The sequence below is a fragment of the Ixodes scapularis genome, unplaced genomic scaffold (genome assembly GCF_016920785.2).
Source record: "Ixodes scapularis isolate PalLabHiFi unplaced genomic scaffold, ASM1692078v2 PGA_scaffold13__105_contigs__length_92229423, whole genome shotgun sequence".
Taxonomy (NCBI): Eukaryota; Metazoa; Arthropoda; class Arachnida; order Ixodida; family Ixodidae; genus Ixodes; species Ixodes scapularis.
The window spans coordinates 73,369,043-73,388,137 of record NW_024609839.1 but is presented as its reverse complement, the minus strand read 5'-3'; the positions used below and the strand labels follow the sequence as shown (position 1 = coordinate 73,388,137).

Here is a 19,095-nt window from a genome sequence, read left to right as displayed (position 1 = left end):
CTTTTGCACGCGGCGCTCCGGCGGTGACATCACACTCCTGCACTTGAGTGTGACATATTTTACAGCGGAGCTGTTAAGGGCTAGTTTCCCCACTATCGTGTCTGTGGACAAACAAATGTCGACACAAAACTCCAGACAGCTACCGCCATCTATGAGCAATGCGGCAACCAGACAACCAGCTTTCCAGTTGTCTGATTGCTGCCATCGCTCATGGATGGCGGCAACCTTTCCAGCCTTTCCATTCTGGTTTTCACCGGAGTGGAAAGGCTGAATTTCTCTGGGCGTCATCCTAGAAGTCATTCTTGAGGTCGTCCTAGACATCATCCTTGAGGTTGTCCTAGACGTCGTCCTAGAAGTAGTCCAAGGCGTCGTCCTCGAGGTCGTCCTAGAAGTCGTCAGCTGTCGTCCCTGAGGTCGTCCTAGGCGTCGTCCTCTAGGCGTCGTCCTCTAGGCATCGTCAGTGAGGTCCTAGAAGTCATCCTTGAGATCGTCCTAGACGTCGTCCTTGAGGTTGCCCTAGACGTCGTCCTCTAGGCGGAATTCTTGAGGTCGTCCTAGACGTCGTGCTCTAGGCATCGTCCCAGACGTTGTAAGGATAACGGCTTTGCTGGTCCTCCATCTTCACGTGAAGTGGAAGGGCTCTACCATTTTTATGGCTATCTTTCGGGCGCAATGACGCTGCTTTTTCGCGTAATGGGACAAGTAACGTAGTCCTAGAGGCTCGAGGACGACCTCAAGGACAGCATAGTCCTTGAGCATACGATTGAGTGGCGCATGCCACTCAACCATATTTTTATTACCATATACGCTGCTTTTTCTCTCAATGGGACAAGTAAAGCCCCGTTCACACACTTGCGACTCCTTAGAACCGAGTGCCTTGAAACCTCCTAAAATTTCTTGAAGACGAGAGAATGCACTGTCACGCTGGCGCCATCTATGCGGTGACCCTAAAACTGCATTTCTCAAGAGCAAAGGCTTTGCGGGATTTCCAAGGTTAATTCTGCGTAATACTTATGAGAAAGACTCATTTATAACGTTGAAAAAAGTTTTTCGAGCCAAGAAAGAAAAGATGATGCGCGAGAGAAATAGAAATAATGCAGACTGCCAAGTTTACACTGTTACCCAATAGATGGTGCCGGTGTGTCCTCTCGTTGTAAGATATTTTAGGAGGTTCCAAGGCACTCAGTCTCAAGAAGTCTTAATAAGGAGACAAATAATTTGACGGGGTCAACAATATTACTTTAAAAATATTTTCACGTCTTCAGGAAGTGGCATCACGGACGTCAAAATAATGTTGAAAATTATTTTGAAAGTGGACGTTGAAATAGTCACTACCTTCCTAGAATGTCGCTAATCGGGCTGACAAACCTGGTGATCTTCCAGAGCCTTTCATACTCAAACTTTTCTTCCTCAGTGCGCACAGGTCGTCGAGCTCCTCCTTGCCGACCCCTGGGGTCACATGGCCTCCCCGTTAACCAATCAGCATCGAGCACCTCACTCCTCCTCTCTCACCTGTCAACCAATCAGTCTCAAACCTCGCAGCCATGCTTTTATCCAGGTTTCACTTTTGTCTGGGCTTCACGAAATGCTGAACACCACCTAGGCAAAGACAAAGAATGTTTCACGTTAAAAACTGAGGTTGCTATTTATACAAAAGGGTGTTATGCTTATTATGGCTTTATAAGAATGCTCTCTTAAGCTATTAAATTGAAGATAGGTGCACAAGTTAGGAACAAGCGCACGCGTCGTGCAAAACAGAAAGAAGTGGCACTTTTTTTGTTTTTAGATGTTAGGGACATTTATTCCCTTTGCTCTTTTTGCTGCAGTAGATGGAATAACATCTATTCTTACCTATGGCATTCACTCTTTTTGGGCTATAGTTTCTCTCGTAAAACCCTTTGACTAGAAAACAGTCGTATCGTATTTCTTCTGCGCAGGGTGGTATTCTACTTCAAAAGTTCAAAAAAGTCTAACAATGGGACGGACGTCAATGCTGGCCAACTTCCACAGCTGCTTTACAGGTAAGTCTCTCCGGATTCGCCGGTGAATCAATCGCCCAATGTTTCACTTACCCAATTTTTCAATCGCCTGGTGTTTCAGTCTCTCAATGTTTCAATCGCACAATGTTTCACTCGCTTGGCGTTTCCATCACCCAATGTGTCGATTACCTGACGTTTCCTCGCCTAATGTTTCAATCACCCCGACCTTTCAAGCACCCACTGTTTCAATCACCCGACCTTTCAATCGCCCAATGTTCCAGTCGCCCAATGTTTTAATCACGTCACATTCATTCCTTTCCTTGTGTCTCGACGAGCTGCTACAACAGCCCTTGAGTGAAGGAAGCAGCGCTCACGCTTTATTCACCGCGTTTCGTTCGATCAGGGTGATCACACCAGACGTCCAGACATCCAACCAGACCATGGATCAGTCCGAGTCCATCACCATCCTGAGCTACAAGTTTTCCCGGACCGTTACTCCGGTCAGTTGAAATTTGATTTTTTCTAAGCAAGAGGGCAATAATATTTCATCTTATCAATTGGTGCCAATAGGTGGGAGAGATGATAAATGCACGTGCGACGCGCGCACCCCCCATAGTTGCCTGTCCGAGACTGTACGTTAAGCTCGGTAAGGAATGTTTTTAAATTGTAACGATGGCCAACTGCACCCGCTTTGCACCAAGGACCGGAATGGCCCACCGGATGATGGGGGATGTAGGGCCGACAATCCAGGCCAATGTTTCTCAACTGCCGGTGTTTTTGGGGACCCCTTGTGGGTCGGCGGAAGTGATGGGGGACCTTATCCATTGGGTGGGAGGAGGTATCGGACAATTATAGTGACAAAAGGGTAAACAGAAAACACTAAATGCGTGAAAATCAAATTCGAAGCACCGAAATGGACAATACCGTAATATCCCGAGTCATTGCCCATCCCCGAGCCATCGCCCACCCCATTTTTTGCGCCAATATCGATTTCCGAAAAATCACCGAGTCATCGCCCACCCCTTCAAATACCCCAGCGCGGACTCTGCGATCCGCGAACACTCATCCTACCCGAATGACGCGGCCGCGAACCTTACAGTTGGAGGACGTCCGTGACAAAGTAAAACGAAGGAGGGAAAGACACTTCTTTTTGTTTACGCATTTCCTCCGTGAGCGACCCCAAAGTGGTTGTGTATCCGTGCGAAATGAAAACGATGGAGATAGCAAAATAAGAGTTTGTTAACGTAACCGCGGAGTGTTAGGTCAAAGTCTGTCTCCGCCGAAGTAAGGTCACCGCGAACCCGCTCCTTCTTCCCGCCCGTCGCGACCGCGGTTGTGCAATATTTTAGGCAAAACCAAAGCGTAAATAAAGCTTTGCTGGAACGTCCTACACAGACGTTTGCAGAGCGTCCCAACCGTGCATTGATAGCCCTCCTTGCACGGACGCACGTATGTACGCACCAAACAAGAAAGTTGCTCAAGAGCTTGCAATTGACAAGGCGCCCGACTTGGCCCGACGCCAAAGTATTTGCCAACGCGACCGCCGGCTTTCACGCTTTCCCAGCATTGCTCTTGGTCGCTTCTTTGGTCCGCTCGCTCGCTCGTTGCGCCTGGTCGGTTTTTCTATTTTCTTGTAGACTTTTCTTTCTTTTTTTTACTAACTAGGAGAACATAATGGTGACATTCTTTCACGGAACAAACATTCGTGCTATATGCAGATCGGCGGTGTTTCTAGCGCGTATGCAAGCAACGGACTTCGCTATAGCAAAATATTCTTTCGTGAGCATTCTTTTCTATAAAACAATGAAACTAAATCGAGTTTTGAGTTTGATGTATCTCTTGTGCATCAGCGCTAGATACGCAGAGAAAAATAGGCGGTTTTTTCCGCTTTTTTTTAAGTGTTTGTGGTCACCCACCGAGACATGGCCCACCCCACTTTTTTAACGAATTTCAGGCGGTTGGGGGGTGGGCGATGACTTGGGATATTACGGTAGTCAGCCCTGCTCACCTGGCACAGATGGTTCAGTCAGTTTAGCTTTGTAGCGTTATTGGCCCCCATTTGCTTTGCCTTCTCATTTAGCGTGCCTCGCGTGGCCTGGCTTGCGACTGGAGGGTCGTGGGTTCGAATCCCGCCTAAAATCCTTCAAATTTTTTTAAAGGCAGATGAATTACTTTTAAATTAAAATCATTTGAGACATGCGGTGACCTTTAATTCGCACTACATGTCATGTTTTTTAATCACTTTCATTCCACGCGTGACGTCACAAGTCACGTGAGCTCTGCGGGTTGTTTCGAATTGGTTTTCTTGGGGTCCCCAAGAAGGCCTTCGGAGACCCCAAAAGATCCGTGGACCCCCACTCGAGAACCACCCAACGAGGCATAGCTCGTTAAATAGCTCCGGGCTGAGGTGTCGGGTGAGAGGCTACCTCTCCCACCCACAGAGTCTCGCTAATCTGTCGAGACTCTACCCATGTGCGCAGGAGTGCTTCCAGTCCATCCTGAAGCTGCTCCACTGGAGCTGGAAGGCTTTGAAGGCCGGACTTCGCGAGGTGTCCGAGAGCTCGGCCTCGGTCGGGAGAGCTCTGCTGCCCGACCTGAGGCGCCTGCTGTACATCTGCGTGGCTTCCCTGCACCTCCTGCGCATCTACATCAACGAGGTCTACCCCGCCGGACGTGAGCATTCCTCCTTGACGTTGACGCAATCCTGATGGCCTACACACTCGTGTAGTAGGGGGGGGGGGGGGGGGGGGGGTCGGCGACAAAGTGGGTTGGCGCACTGCAGCTCAGAGCACGTGGAGCAAAAGGTCGTGCTGCGGAACGTAGGGATCCTGGGCTCGATTCCCACCCCTGTTCATTCTGATCTGGACGAGCATCGCACCGCATGCGGTCGCGCGTTGCACTACTGTGTGATGCAGGTTGAAAACCCCACCCAGGCCAGCAAAGGTAACACAATGCCTAAATGTTTAAATGTCTGATCTGGTGCCAAAACAGTCGGTGCATTTCTCGTATTCTGTAGACTATAGTAATAATCTCTGTTACAGTGCATGTCCAAGGTTTTAACGCAGAATGTATTTTAGCAGCTGATTTCTATAGAGTTCTGTAATGTTTGGCTGTAATGGCCGGCTCTAACATCCGGCTGTAGCGACCGACTGTAAGGACACCGAAAAGCGTTACTTTCATGGGGAACCATAAAAAGGACATTATTCCCCCGGAAGTATTTGAACTCGTCACCTTGAGACTATGAGCCAAGTGCTTTCCCAACCGTGCTATTTGTAGTCTGGGCCGCCGAGCATGCAAAGGTGACGTCAATCACACGGCGCGTGAACGCGCAGTCGCCGATGCTCTTCTCTTCTTTCCTGGAAGGCCTACCACACATTCTGCACTTACCAGTTTTTGTCAGCATGATCGAGCTCGCATTTATACCTACCACGCCACTATTCCAACACACACAATTGGTGGCATCTGTAACTTCGAAGTCGTTGGTCCCGTTTTTCTTTCGGGCCGTTAAATCCACTATTGCACCTCAAATTTTCTCGGTGTGTGCAGCGGGCCACTTTACGACGGGGTAAGTGAAGGTAGTCCAATCGCGTTACGCGGCCCGCGTTGCGGGGCAACTGATGGAGTCTTCCGCCTCCGACGACAGGCCCGCAAGATTGAAACCACTCGCCTCCGGCGTATTAGCATTGTACTAACAAGCGCTCTTTGATGCTAAGGTCAGCGTTTTCTGCAGCGCTGAATCGGCACTCGATTAGTGCCTGCGCATTGTGTGCGAACAGGCCTTGACGGTGCGCCTCTGTCGTCTATTTCTCCAGCAGCACCGGTCAGGAAGATACCCCCTGAGTCTGCTCGCATGGCCGAGTGCGTGGCGGACACACAGGCCTTGCTCCGGCGCATCCTCTCGGACGGAGGCGCCGTGGCAGTGGTTGCCGACTTCCCGCCGGGGTCCTGCCCGGAGCTGCAGACGACGCTGGTGGAGGAGTGCGAGGCGGCCTTCATGGCTTGCTACCATGCCTTCTACCCCAGCACCCTGCTCAAGTGGAGGGGGCTGTGCGACCTCCTCTCCGAGCCCGTGAGCAATGCTGCATTTGCCCTTTCTCGTGGGCCACGAGTTGAATGTCACGGCGTTGGTACTCGGTGCGGTTAAAGGGGCCCTGCAATCCTATTTAAGCGTTTACCTTTTTTGCTGTTTCCACATCTCTTGCTTGTGGTGCGAGCAACCCGGCAGGCCTGAAGAGAGCCACTAAATATCAGCGCATCATATTTTAACCGGACAACACCTACGGGGACGCCACATGGTGCCGAACGCGCGCAGCGTGTGACGAATTCGTGCCGTCGTCAATCCCGGTCACTTCCTGCCTTACAACTAGTCAGAGCCGCTAAAAGCTTTTTTTTTAGTCGAAATACAAAATGCAAGTGGTGCGGACCGTTTCAATTATTTATGAAAGTAGTTTTTGTTCAGTAATTTGGGTGAAAAAAAAGAAGAAAATGCAGTTTAGAAAGTACGGAAACAAGAACCAACATGTGATGACCCGTCAACATATCCGCCACCAAGCAGTGGAAGAGGCGGCGCAGGCCTGCGCAGGCACCCCCGCAGACCCTAGCAGGCGACGCACGACGCTGGCGGCACATTTTGCAAGCAGCGAATGTATGAATTTATCTCCTGTGGTCTCACGCCACAGGAGACCTACCCAAAACTTGAGAAACCAAAACGCTTGCCAGCATGCTCCAGACACTTACAAGGAATGTCCTCGTACGGTACTGCCCCCTCCTTTGCACTTGTATCGAGGATTCGGAGCTCCAACTCCGACAGAGCCGGTAAATTCATGCCGGCAAGCGTGGTGGAGGGCCGAAGCGAGCAACGAGCCTTTGACGCGTGTGCGGCTGCAGGGGAAGCGACCAGCAACCTAAGCCCCAGTCAATTGACCAGTTACTTCGCTTCTACCATTGGCCACCAAAGCCAGGACCAGAGACGTCATGAAGCAGGTTATTTTTTGCTTGTTTTTGTAATTTTAATTTGCCTATAACTTCTAAAATAGAGCGAATTTCGAGAAAAGTTTCACTAAGTTCTACGTTCAAAGCGCTCAGGTTTGGTGCAAGTGAAGAACCAGTCAAAAAGTTGTTTTTGAGTGGTTAGAACCAGTCAAAATTGCAATTTTTGAGAAAGAAATTACTTTTCTAATTTTTATATATTGTGGTTTCCCAACTAATAGTGCACACTCCTGCAAATTTTTATTGCAAAACTGAAGTATTTACGGACAAATAAAACATCTTTGGTAAGCCGACAATACAAAATCATACGTTTTATGAATGTGAAACTTCTATGTTTCTTACCGTATTTACTCGCAAATGAACGCACTTTTTTTTCCGAAAAATGATGCATAGTTGGGGGGGGGGGGGGGTGGCAGTTCATTACGCGAAGAAAAATTTTTGCGTCCGTATTTACTCGCATAATGAACGGACGTTTTTTTTCTTAGTTCCTTGGTTTTTTGTTTAGGTTTTTTTTCTTAGTTCCTTGGTTTTTTTTTTTTTTTGCCACCTTTCGCAAGCTGTTTTGTTTGCTAAGGCGTTGCTTAGGCGAGGGCTCTCCGCTTATCTTCCTGATCTTATTGCGCGCGACGCACGACCCCCAGTAACCTAACTGGGTTGTGCAAAAATAAAGAAGAAAAAAAAGCTCCTCTTTTTCTTTTTTTTCTCAGTTCCGTGTTTTTTTTTTTGTTTTTTTGCCACCTTTCGCAAGCTGTTTCGTTTGCTTAGCGGGCTTCTCCGCTCCTCTTTCTTACCTCCTTGCGCGCGGTGCGCGACCCCCCGTAACCAAACTGCGCTGTGCAAAAAAAAAAAAAAAAGTTTCTCTTTGTTTTTGTTTTTTCTTAGTTCCGTGGGGTTTTTTTTTTTTGTTTTTTTTTCTTTTTGCCGCTTTTCGCAAGCTGTTTCGTTCGTTTAGAGCGTTTCTCCGCTTCTCTTTCTCAGTCTGGACTTTGGGTTCACGGCGGCGCGCGAACCCAAAGTCCAGACTGCGCTGTGCAAAAAAAAAAAAGAGCTCCTCTCAATGTCTTTTTTTCTTGGCTCCATTGGATCTTCGCAAATTTTTTAACGCCTTTTGCAAGGCGTTTTGTTCGCCCACGCTGCCCATGCATTCGCGACCTCGCTGCACCAGGATAAAAAAGTGCGTTCATTTCGCACGCGTGGGGGGAGGGGGTCAAAATTTTGACGTCCCAGTTGGGGGTGCGTTTATTACGCGAGTGAAAAAAAAAAGTCGAAATTTTGAGAGCCGACTTGGGGGTGCGTTCATTACGCGAGCGCGTTCATTGTGCGGGTAAATACGGTATATCCTAACTGCTCAAGCTTCGCACCGGTAGGCCTTAGAATGATGATCTCATTAGAATGAGTGTTTCTTAACCATTTCAGTACATTAAACATCTTTGTTCAGGAGTAAACACTATTCGGGCATGAACACCATAGAAGTCCAGCTTTCAGTGGAAGACGCTGTGCACATGACCAAGGATCGAAAAGTCCGCCCTGATTGAACAGAAAAAACTGACGAAAGCCAACGTTCATTTATAGAAAGTCACGTAGGTCTCTCTGCTTTGTATTTCGACAATGCTTGCCCCACAATTGCTGATGCTGGTTCGTGTGTTGCAAGCATATCCAATTCCTTTCTTGTTTCACAATCAGTGTCTATATGCTGACAACAAAATGACAGTCAGAGAAAGCATTTTAAGCTCAGACTCGCTCAGCAAAGCCATGTAGGAGATCGGGTAGAAGTAGAAGATGCCATCTGTGGCTCTTGGTGCCTTTTAGTATCCACCACTAGTAATATCAAATGCAGTGGTGTGTAAACATTTTCCTCACTTTCACTTTTTTGCACCAACTTTCGTTTGAGAAATATGTCATTTCATTCAATTGAGGAATTTATTAAGGCGAAAGCCTTATACATCCATCGTTCAGTTGACCCAACACAAGTAATGGGCAAAAAAAAAAAAAAACATTTGCGGAATTATTAAATTTACAATTTTGGTTCTCGCCTTTTTTTTCCGAAGTGAAAGTTTTTATATGCAACAATGAAATTGACATCAGGGAAAGGCAGGGGTTCACTCTTTGGACTGTAGACTTTGTTCTCAACTGATTACAAGCAGTTTCATGGTCCAAAAAAAAATGCTATGGAAGCTAGCTCCAGGACCCGTGCAGCAGCATGAAACAAGTGCTCGGCATAATTCGTTTTTAGACTGTCCGCTCGACCTGCAAGCCTGCCTTCCCATGGCGTCACGCTACTGAAAAGCGCGGGTAGATTTGAATGTTGGTTTTGGCATAATTTTCACTTACCGATTTCACAATAACTATTTTTAATTTCGCGATACTAAATGGCATACCGGAAAGAGTAAAGGCCGATGATTCCGAAAATATAGTTACTTGGGGTAGCTAAAAAAATCGCCGGAGTACCCCTTTAAATGTCTTCCTGTAAATTTTTTAAGTGTTGATTGCGGCGGGTTGGCTCCATTGAGCATGCTTCTTACCGAGCACCGGTGCACTGCGGCGAAGCAACACCCGCTGAAGCTACAGCCGTATATGTAGAGTTTGGCCATTCATTGGGAAGTATAGGAGACAAATGAGGAGGCGCCATTGGCCCAAAAGCGGGCTGGGCGTGTTCCAAGGCATCTTCACAAATTTGAATGTGGCCAACCAGAAGCGCGGAAATAAGATCCGGGTGGTGGTCGCGAGAAACAAACCTAATAGGGGTGTCGATGTAAATCTCACTGACTGAAAATAGGGTGCATAGGATGTTTCAATCACCGTCATCCAAAATCATGGTGGAAGAATGCGACTAGCGAAACGATTGACATAATTCGTACGCTAAGCGCCGAGGGCCGGGAATCTGGCGTTCGAGCGGTCGCACTCTGTCCGAGCAAAACAAAGTTGAGCGGCGCATTCGTTTCTTACATCTTTCTGCATGATGATGATCGAAACCAACGTGCTTCCTATTTTCAACCATGAAAGGTTACTACACTTCATTGTTACGCGCTTATTAAAACCATATACCAACATATACTTTTGATTAAAACAGTTTCTTGCTACCACCGTTAAGGGATTCTTTTAGGCTTCTGGTTGGTTGGCCAAGGGAGCATGTCGAGCCCACTTTCTGCGTCTCGTGTATGCCCTGGCTCTGCCCGCACCTCCCATTGACCAAACTTTTTTTATACACGGCTCTGGCGGAAGTGAGCTCTGCGGGTGCTGCTTCTTTGCAATGCACCAGTGCTCGGTAAGAAGCGCGCTCAAGGGGGCTAGCCTGCCGCAGTCAACACTTAAAAAAATATGAATATCACAGCTTATTTCGAAGTGAATATCGAGTGGCATATTCGAGACTACTATTTGAAAATTCTGATATTTGCACAACCCGAATAGGTCGCACCAATGCATAATTCGCATCCCCTATTAATGTCCGGTTTCTTGAAAAAGTGGGTATATGACTCGTGCCATTCTATAAGTCATATTTCTTTATACTTATAAAAGTCTTCCTAAATTTCTCAAAGTTTTTTTTAAAATCTACTGATTTAGTAGTGGTTTTCGATGAAGCTCAACAAGTTACTAACTGGAATCATATGTTTTCGGTTCACTAGTTAAAAAGTTCATAGGTGAATTGGAGCTAATTAGTATGTTTTTTGTAATCCCTCTCATCCGCTATGGCTGGTAATTTGTTCCCAAAAATAGTTCTTTTTTTTTTTTTTCTTGACGGCCCTAATGTTAAGAACTTTCTAAAGCCTTTGACAAAACACAGTGCACCATAAGTGGCCGCCCCGAACATGCCCCCATTCCGCAGGCCGTTCTGTGGTCGGCCGAGAACAGCGATCGCCTCCTGGCGGCCGTCCTTGCTTCGCTGTGCTCCCCGACGGGCCAGCTGACTTTCCTCCTCCCCCCGAGCCTGGAGCGGGACGTGCCTCCGCGGCCGTGCTCCGAAGGACTCGGGTCTTCGTCCTCGCCAGACACCCCGGCCTTCTCTGGCCCCGAGCCCCCCCTGCCCGGATCGTCCAACCCGGCCACGGACTCCTCAGCCATCTACCCTGTCCTCGTGGAGGTGGCCATGCGCAGAACAGAGGTGGGGATCTCCAGTTGTCTGCACGTTCACTGCTGTTTTATTTAGAGGGGCATTCCAAAATGGTTGGGTGTCTTTCGGAGTGGCCTGCTGCAGAGAATCACAATTTTACTTTTAGTAATTTGATTAACGCACAATGTGTTATGCAGAGCGCAAGTTTGTCTGCTTCTTTTGCTAGGGTTGTGGTGACGTCAAAACGCCAAGCACTGATTGGCTCTGATTGAAGGGTAGTGAGTACACCTCAAGGCAGCTTGCTTTGAGGTCTACCCACTATCCTTCAATCAGAGCTCGGCATTCTGGCATCACCACAACCCCTGCAAAAGAAAGAAACAGACGAACTTGCGCTCCACATAGGACTCTTTTCTTTTAACACAGGATGTGTTCTGTTGGTCGATTTTTGTAGAGTTCTGTTACAGATAGCTGTAACGAAAAACCAACACCGAAAAGCATTACGCCCATAGGGAATGATATAAAAAAACTTGTCCCCTGGAAAAATTTTAGCCCACCACCTTGAGATTGTGAGCCAAGTTCTTTGCCAACTGAGCTCTCCAGGGTCGGTTGTTAGAGCGAGCAAAAACAAACTCATTCACGTGGCGCGCAAAGGCACGGTCGCGCGCCTTGCGGCTTTTCATGTTGTGCTGCGCCATCTCTCGACGTGTGTCAGAAGTGAGAGTGAATCTGTGAATCTTTGTTAGGTGCTGCCGTTCAGGTGGCCTTTTCTTTGTCTCTTGATGGCCTACCGCACATTCTGTGCCTACCAGTCTTTGTCAGCATAATCAAACTTGTATAATTTTTTTTTTTTTTTTACAATATTGCCAGTTTTGTTAGGGCCAAAGCCGGAGTAAAAGATACAAGTGAGACAACGAAAAGAAAAATGCTATACAGTGTTAAAATGTTATAAGGAACCCATCCCCTTCAACAGGGACATGAAAAAAAAGACATTGTGACAATCTTGTTTCCAAACAAAGCAGATAAAACAATGTCAAGTTCATAAATGGAGTGCAGAGCAACAACAAAACCTGGAAGCTTGTTCCACATATCTATCGCCTGTTCAAGAAGAAAGGATTGTTTAAAAATGTTTATGCAGGCATCAATGGGTAGTGAGCACTTTGAAATGATTTAGTCACTCTGAATGCGAGTAAGTTTTTGGCTTTAAATACAGGAGCCAGCCTTTTTTTTTTCAAATTCGGTCAGGAGTCAAAGAAAGGAAGAATAATTACGCAGTCAGAAAAAATGGGTAAGTACAACCCAGCAACACCCAAGTCACTGATGGTCCCGCGCCAATGTCCAAGTAATCAAGCATGTCTGAATTTTTGGTGCCTGAAAAATCGGTCGGCTACTGTATTGAAAATTAAGTTTTCAAGAGATAGTTATAAATTTAGAAATAACTGATGTCGTTATCCTAAAGAAAAGTGATATGCTAGTATGCACGAGCGGTACAGCCTACCGACACACGGGTCAAGGCCATATAAGCAATTAGCCCCATGGAGGCTGTATTGCTTGTGTGACCTGGATGTCAGTGTCTCATGTGACACACCGGCATCACTGGACACGTTGAGTTTGGTGTCACATGACATCACACAGACGTGCAGCATGTGGCAACCTCATTCACAACACATTCTGTACAATTAATGGGCAGAAGTATTCGTTCCGCAAATGAATGTTTCTGCACATTAATTACTTGCGAGTAGATGACAACCTTTTCGACATATTGTTGCGTTTCATCGTATGCTTGTGCCCATAAGAAACACTCTCGTTCTACAAGACCTTCCTATTGCTAGGTTAGTTTGAGGAAACAAAATATTTACTCTCTAGTTGTCAGTACTAAGTAATCTCGATTCAGGCTTTACCTTGACTGATGTGAGCATGTTTGCATGACCTTAATTGCAACCAAAGCAGGTTTTGCTTTAATAGCAAGTTTAGCGTCAGGTTTATGTTTGGCATGAGATTTAAAGGGGTTAATGCTAAAACTTTTTAATACACGAGCCACACATAAGTTCCCGAGGAAGTAAAAATGAACATTCCAGTCGACTTAGTTACATCTTGCACATATTATATTACGTATCACTAGAACATAATACTTTTTACGATTAAACACAGTGTAAAACTACCTCGTTTTGTATGCATCCCTACTTGTGCATGCCATATGATGTAGGTGTCTTTCAGCTAACTAGTATCGCTGTGTCATAAGCAGGCTTCCAACCTCTAAACATCCAATCTGTCTAATCAACATAACCATTGCCTTTGGCTGATTTCCCCAGTTGCACACGCAAAACTAAGTGGGTGTCTTTCAGCCGATGGACCCAAATCGTTGTGTTCTAAGGGGTTTCAAACTTCTGCGTCCGATCTCTTAAAGAGGTATAACCATTGCCCTGGACTGATTTGTGCAGCGGGAAGGGCTGCCTCCGGAGTCCTGCAGCTTCCGCGAAGTCCTCGAGAGGCTCATGGCCATCGTTGTTGCTCCCGTGCAGGGCATCCTGAAGCACGTGGGTGGCACGCCTTCCATTTGCTCGTGTTCGATTTGTCCACCTCGTTCGTTGCCCGAAACGTTAAAGACGGATGGTTCTGACGACCTTTCAGGATGCCGAGAGACCGTCGCCAAAGCTTGTGTCGAGCACGTGTGCATTCCTCTCTGCGGTTGTGGCTGAGCTCTCGTCCCAGACCATCGGCTGTGTGGTGAGTTGACTAGTGGAACTGAGTAATCATGTGACTACGTCGGGTGCTATTGAATTTCTGGTTGAACTGAAAGGCAGACGGAGACTATAGGTGCAATGTCTTACGTGGGTCTCTGTTCCGTTTGCAGCTATTACAGGTAGTACTCCCTACGCGGGTGGGCCATTTGAGAGGTACATACGCAGCAGCGTAATGGCAAAAAGAAGAAAAAATTACCATCTTCAATGGTACGGTGACAACACACCGAAGACAAATAGTGAAGGCGTGGCTTGTGGAATAATATATTGTTTGTGCAAATGCAGAGGAAAGGCTGTAGAGTGATGCCAGTGCCTAACATACCGTAAAGTTCCGAGAGAATGCTTGCCCCCGATAGATCGCCCATCTTGTTTTTCCGGCTAAATATCTGTAACATAAAAGTTCCGAAACATCGCCCACCCTCCACCGATTCCCGTCGGACGTCATGCGATGTCGACGGGAATCGCATCAATCGCGCAATTTGCTGTACCGGCATGTCTGACAAGCGAGTTTATAGCGGGTTCCATCGTTTCTGTCCGCAATCTGCGCGCGCGATATCGGCTCTCGTAACTTGCGAGTTGTTCCCGCGTGTATGTTGCATCGTGAAATGCGAGTCCGCAATCTGCAGTATCCGTTCCCTTGACATAAAGTTTGTAGTGGATTCCCGTATCTTTGTCCGCGATCTGTGTGCGCAATCTCGATAACACGCAAGTTGGTCCCGCGTGTATATTGCATCGTGAAAGATGATTCTGCTGCGTTTGCGATCCGCAGTATTTGTTCATGTAACATACGAGTTTGTAGCGGATTGCCATGGTTTTGTCCGTGATCTGCAGGCGCGATATCGGTTCCCGTGACAGGCAAGTTTGTAGCGGGTTCTCGCGGGTTAATTGCAACATAAAACTTGAACCTTTCTGCGTCCACGATTTACGGTATTCGTTCCCGTCAGATGCGAGTTCTCGGTGGGTTTCCGCGGTGTTGTATCCTGACTGATCATTTTATTAGTACTTCCTCTTCTTTTATGCTAAATTTCCCTTCTTTGTCCTCGTCATCTTCACTGCACAATAAAGACAGTCTGGTATTGGCCACCGCAGCGTTCGGTTGCACATTCCTGACCTCCCGGGTCCACCGAGGACACCACACGCGGGTCCTTTGCACCGTGAAACATGAATCTGCTGCGACCGCAACCTGCGTTATCTTTTCCTGTCACACAAAAGTTTGTAGCAAACTCCCGCGTGTTTATCGCATCGCGAAACGCGAATTTGTGGTGTCCGCGATTTGTGGTATCAGTTCCCTTGTCACGCGGTTTGTAGCCGGTGCCAGGGTGTTTATCATATAATTTTTGATCAAGTTTTGCTCTGGCATCGCCAAAGATAGCCCACCCCATATTTTTCTGTCGTCTGCGTGTGCCGAAAAGTGTTATCGCATTACTTTGCACACATATGTTGTGTGTTCTTTCCTTCGCACCGCAGCCACGGCTGCTTTGTCTGATGCGTCCGTTGCTGCTCGCTCTTGTGGGTGTGCTCGGGGAGCTGTTTCTTTTCTTAAATGCGACAGTTTTTCTTTGGACAGCCAACCCCCCCCGTAAAATTTTCACCTGTAATTTGAAATAATTTGTCCTTATCTCACTGCACCTTCCTCTCTTTATCACGGGCCGCCCCGCCCGTGGGTCGTCTTATAAGGGGTGGCGTGACGCGCAGTAATCCCGGTGGACGACGAGCACATGTCGCAGCCAATTTTGTGCCATGACAAGAGTGAGCCACTCGCTGGAAGCGCTCCGGTCTCCTTCACAATGCCTCGCAAGAAAAATTAACTTTTGTTCTTGCTCACGTGTCACCAGGTGGACGTGCAGCGTGCCACCCGCCAGGCCTTGCACTGCACCCCATCACGCTTTGCCCGTGTGAGCCAGAACCGGACGTGGAACACGGGCAACGGCTCTCCAGATGCCATCTGCTTCAGCGTTGACAGGCCTGGTGTGCTCGTCGCCGGGGCCTGCATCTACGGAGGCGTCGGCAACGAGTGGCACTACGAGCTGGAGCTCCTCGACGACGTGAGTGCCCACGAGACCGATGCAAGATGCGTCATAGAGCTTGCTCCCACGAGACAAGCGTAACATCACGAAAGAGCATCACGAAAAAACGTCGTAAAAAATGAAGGTCTGCGAACTTTGTCGGTGGAGGCGTCCTGCACCAAATTTAGCAGACGGTCATCACGCGAGGTCGTAGAAGTTACGGCGGTCTCGTCTTTAGTGACGTAGCCGCCGTAAATCGTCCTCGCGTGACCATGGCACCAGCCATTGGGAGTGACGTCGTTCCATTGGATGATGTCGCACGACCGTGGCGCCAGCCAGTGGGAGCCTGGTTAGGTCTGAACCTCCTTGCTGTCGTCGGCTGGCGTGAGCGACCATCTAGTTCTAACAACAGCCGACCCAGCGCAGCTCAATACATGCTGCTCATTATGTGTCTTCGACTTTACTTGTAGGATTAGGGTACATTTTTTAATGCAATATAGCATTATTAAGCTGCTACTCAGGATTTTCAGGTATATGGGTATCGGACTTTCTGTTTTCCTAATGCACAGTAAACCATTTCAGCTCACATTCTCACACTCCTTCACATTCGTATCCTCTTTAAAGGACCTGACAACCTTGACATTGTCCTAGAGGTCGTCCTTAAAGTCGTCCTAGACGTCGTCTTTGATATCCTCTAGGACTTCGTCCTCGACATTGTCATAGGTGGTATCCTAGAGGTCGTCCTAGACGTCGTCTCTGACGTCGTCCTCTCTGAAGTCATCCTCGACGTCGTCCTTGAGGTCGTCCTAGAGATCGACCTATGCACCAATTCAGTTTCCCTGCTAAATTTGGTGGAAAAATTAACGGCACAACCTATGCACCAATTCAGTCCCCCTGCTAAATTTAACGGAAAAAATTGATGTTGAAAAAATTTTATGCGCGCCCTCCCGCTGAAATATAATATAAATGTGCTCCAGTTCTCTGTCGTCAAGACCAAGCACCTGCCCGTGTGCACATTGGTAAATGCTGTCGCATTCATAAATAATCACCTTTGTGGTTTCTACATTAATAGTTCTACATTCCACATTTCTACTTTTATAAAGCCGGTGAGCATCGAAGAAGCGCAAAGCCGGTGTGCGGGGCAATTCCGCCTAAAGTGACGAACGAGTTTGTCTTTTTTTACAGCGGAGCTGTTGAGGCCTAGTTAACCCAGTTTCATGTCCGGTACCAAACAAATGTCGACACAAAACTACACAAAACTGTGTAGTTTTGTATAGTTAGTTTTAGTGTAGTTTTGTGTAGCGCTAGCCAAAGGTGCCCACGACCAGGCATCGGACATGTATAGATCTCGTCTTCACGAAGCGGTGTACCACAGCGATCACAAGGCTGTGGTTAGGAAATAAATAACAACCCCGGATCGTTATATATATGTCTGGTTCTTTAATCGTTCAAATAACCAATAGGGTTGTGCGAATATTCGAAATTTCGAATAGTAGTTTTGAATAATACACTATTCGATGTTCGCTTCGAGAAGAACTGCACTATTCGCGTTTTTCTAAGTGTTGATTGCGGCGGGTTGGCCCCGTTGAGTGCACTTCTTGCCAAGCTCTGGTGTGCTGCGGAGAAGCAATACCCGCGGAAGCGAGCTCTGCAGGTGTTGCTTCTCCGCAGCACACCGGTGCTTGGTAAGAAGCGCACCCAACGGGAACACGCCGCGGTAAACACTTGGAAATGTATGAATATCGTAATTGCGTGCTTGGAAGTAAAGAATACATTCAAAGCGGGATGGTGCACCTGTGCCGACTGTATGTGAAAATAAATTAAAACTTTGTGAATATGTCTATATACATTGCAGTAAAAGTCTTAAAATCAAACTGTTATGCCAGAGTATGCTATGTTAGGCAGAGATGCCCTTACAACCTGCGTTCTTCATGCATGATTCATTCGTTTTTAACTCGAGATTAAAGAAAGAATATTGTATATAGCAAGATTTGTAAACGAACACCATTGGGCATAGTTGGCCATCTCTAGAGGATTCATTTTATGTCAAATCCGTCGTTTACTTGCCATCCGAAGGCACCAGACCTTCCGGGGTCACAGTTAATGAATATAGATAGATTAAACTAAGCTTATAAATGAACAAGTGGAACAACCTTCACAAGTTTAGCTGAGTTTTCGTCTAAGTATTATGCAATGGTAATGAAAGGCGTGGAAAAACTCTTCGATATTCAAATCGAAAATATTCGGCCAAAACCACCATTTGCTTCGAATTCGCTTCGAACTCAAAATCCACTATCGCACAAGACTAATAACCAATTACCCAATCACACCTTAATCCTTACATTTTTAAATACTTCATTCCTCATATAGTACAGCTTTGCTGGTCATCCTCCTTTCTCGAAAAATAATGCTTCCTTTTCCAATTTAGCTTAACGTTTTGTGTCGGCATTTTGTCACTAATGGTGTATTCGCACGAGAGATCTTTATCCCCGGAGAAAACTGTGTATGTCATAGAGCTGAGAGAAGCAGACGGTATCAGAAGGAGAAGGCAGTGCAGAAAATCCAAGCGAGCATTCGCACGATGGAGTCGCATGTAGTTGAGTCACCAGGGTTTTTCTTTTCACACACCTGTTGGCAACTTCCGGGGGCTCATCGAACAAAAGGGCAGGAAAAAAATAATAAAGAAAAGGCACCCCACAGTTGAAAGCTATTAATCATTATTCCTCCCCAATAGCAGGGGGAGGAAAGAGGGGGCCCGATCGCTCTGACGGATATTGACGGAACGGCGGATATTCTGTAGGCCTGTCACAGATTCTCCTCGGGGGAGCATGCTGTGAGGTCGGGGGATCAGCGAACATCCGTGCCGCGGAGTACGTGACCTCAAAACTCGATGACGCTTATTCTTCTCCTCGGGAAGGAACTCCGTCGTGCGAATACACCATAACTGGCGTCTGCCGACACAAATGCCACACTCTTTTCATGGCCGTACCACGAGACAAGTATTGTTGGCGAATAGGAGGATTGATTCGCGAATCAATGTTGAATCGCAGAGTGGAAGTGGAGGCGATCCGTCCCACACCCAGCGTTGGAAGACCCTGGACGTGATCCGTGGAACCTTCGGACCAGAGGACTGTTATGCAGACGTGGCGGAGCTCAAGTTCGACCGTCCCATCCCTATCAAGGTCTGTCCTTTCCTTGTCTGTGTCTTCCACACGAAAGCCGTAGTGGACCGGAGACCCTTGTTTCGAAGAAAACAAACTGCCCGTCTCTTTGATGTATGCCAAAGGCTCTCTAAATGCATGGCAATTATAGATTTTCCGTGACATCATTGTGTC

The 19,095-nt window shown here is 47.2% G+C and overlaps 1 protein-coding gene across 1 annotated transcript in view; it reads left to right on the top strand.

Moving 5' to 3' along the window:
* LOC8038651 (E3 ubiquitin-protein ligase MYCBP2) overlaps positions 1 to 19,095 on the top strand; it is a 128,416-nt gene that overhangs the window by 41,342 nt on the left and 67,979 nt on the right. Inside the window, exons 28-36 of the mRNA XM_029975062.3 lie at positions 1,938 to 2,021; positions 2,383 to 2,479; positions 4,460 to 4,652; positions 5,792 to 6,048; positions 10,792 to 11,067; positions 13,455 to 13,550; positions 13,645 to 13,740; positions 15,590 to 15,799; positions 18,811 to 18,942. Of these exons, the coding sequence (XP_029830922.2) occupies positions 1,938 to 2,021; positions 2,383 to 2,479; positions 4,460 to 4,652; positions 5,792 to 6,048; positions 10,792 to 11,067; positions 13,455 to 13,550; positions 13,645 to 13,740; positions 15,590 to 15,799; positions 18,811 to 18,942 (1,441 nt within the window). The remainder of the gene's footprint in view (positions 1 to 1,937; positions 2,022 to 2,382; positions 2,480 to 4,459; positions 4,653 to 5,791; positions 6,049 to 10,791; positions 11,068 to 13,454; positions 13,551 to 13,644; positions 13,741 to 15,589; positions 15,800 to 18,810; positions 18,943 to 19,095) is intronic.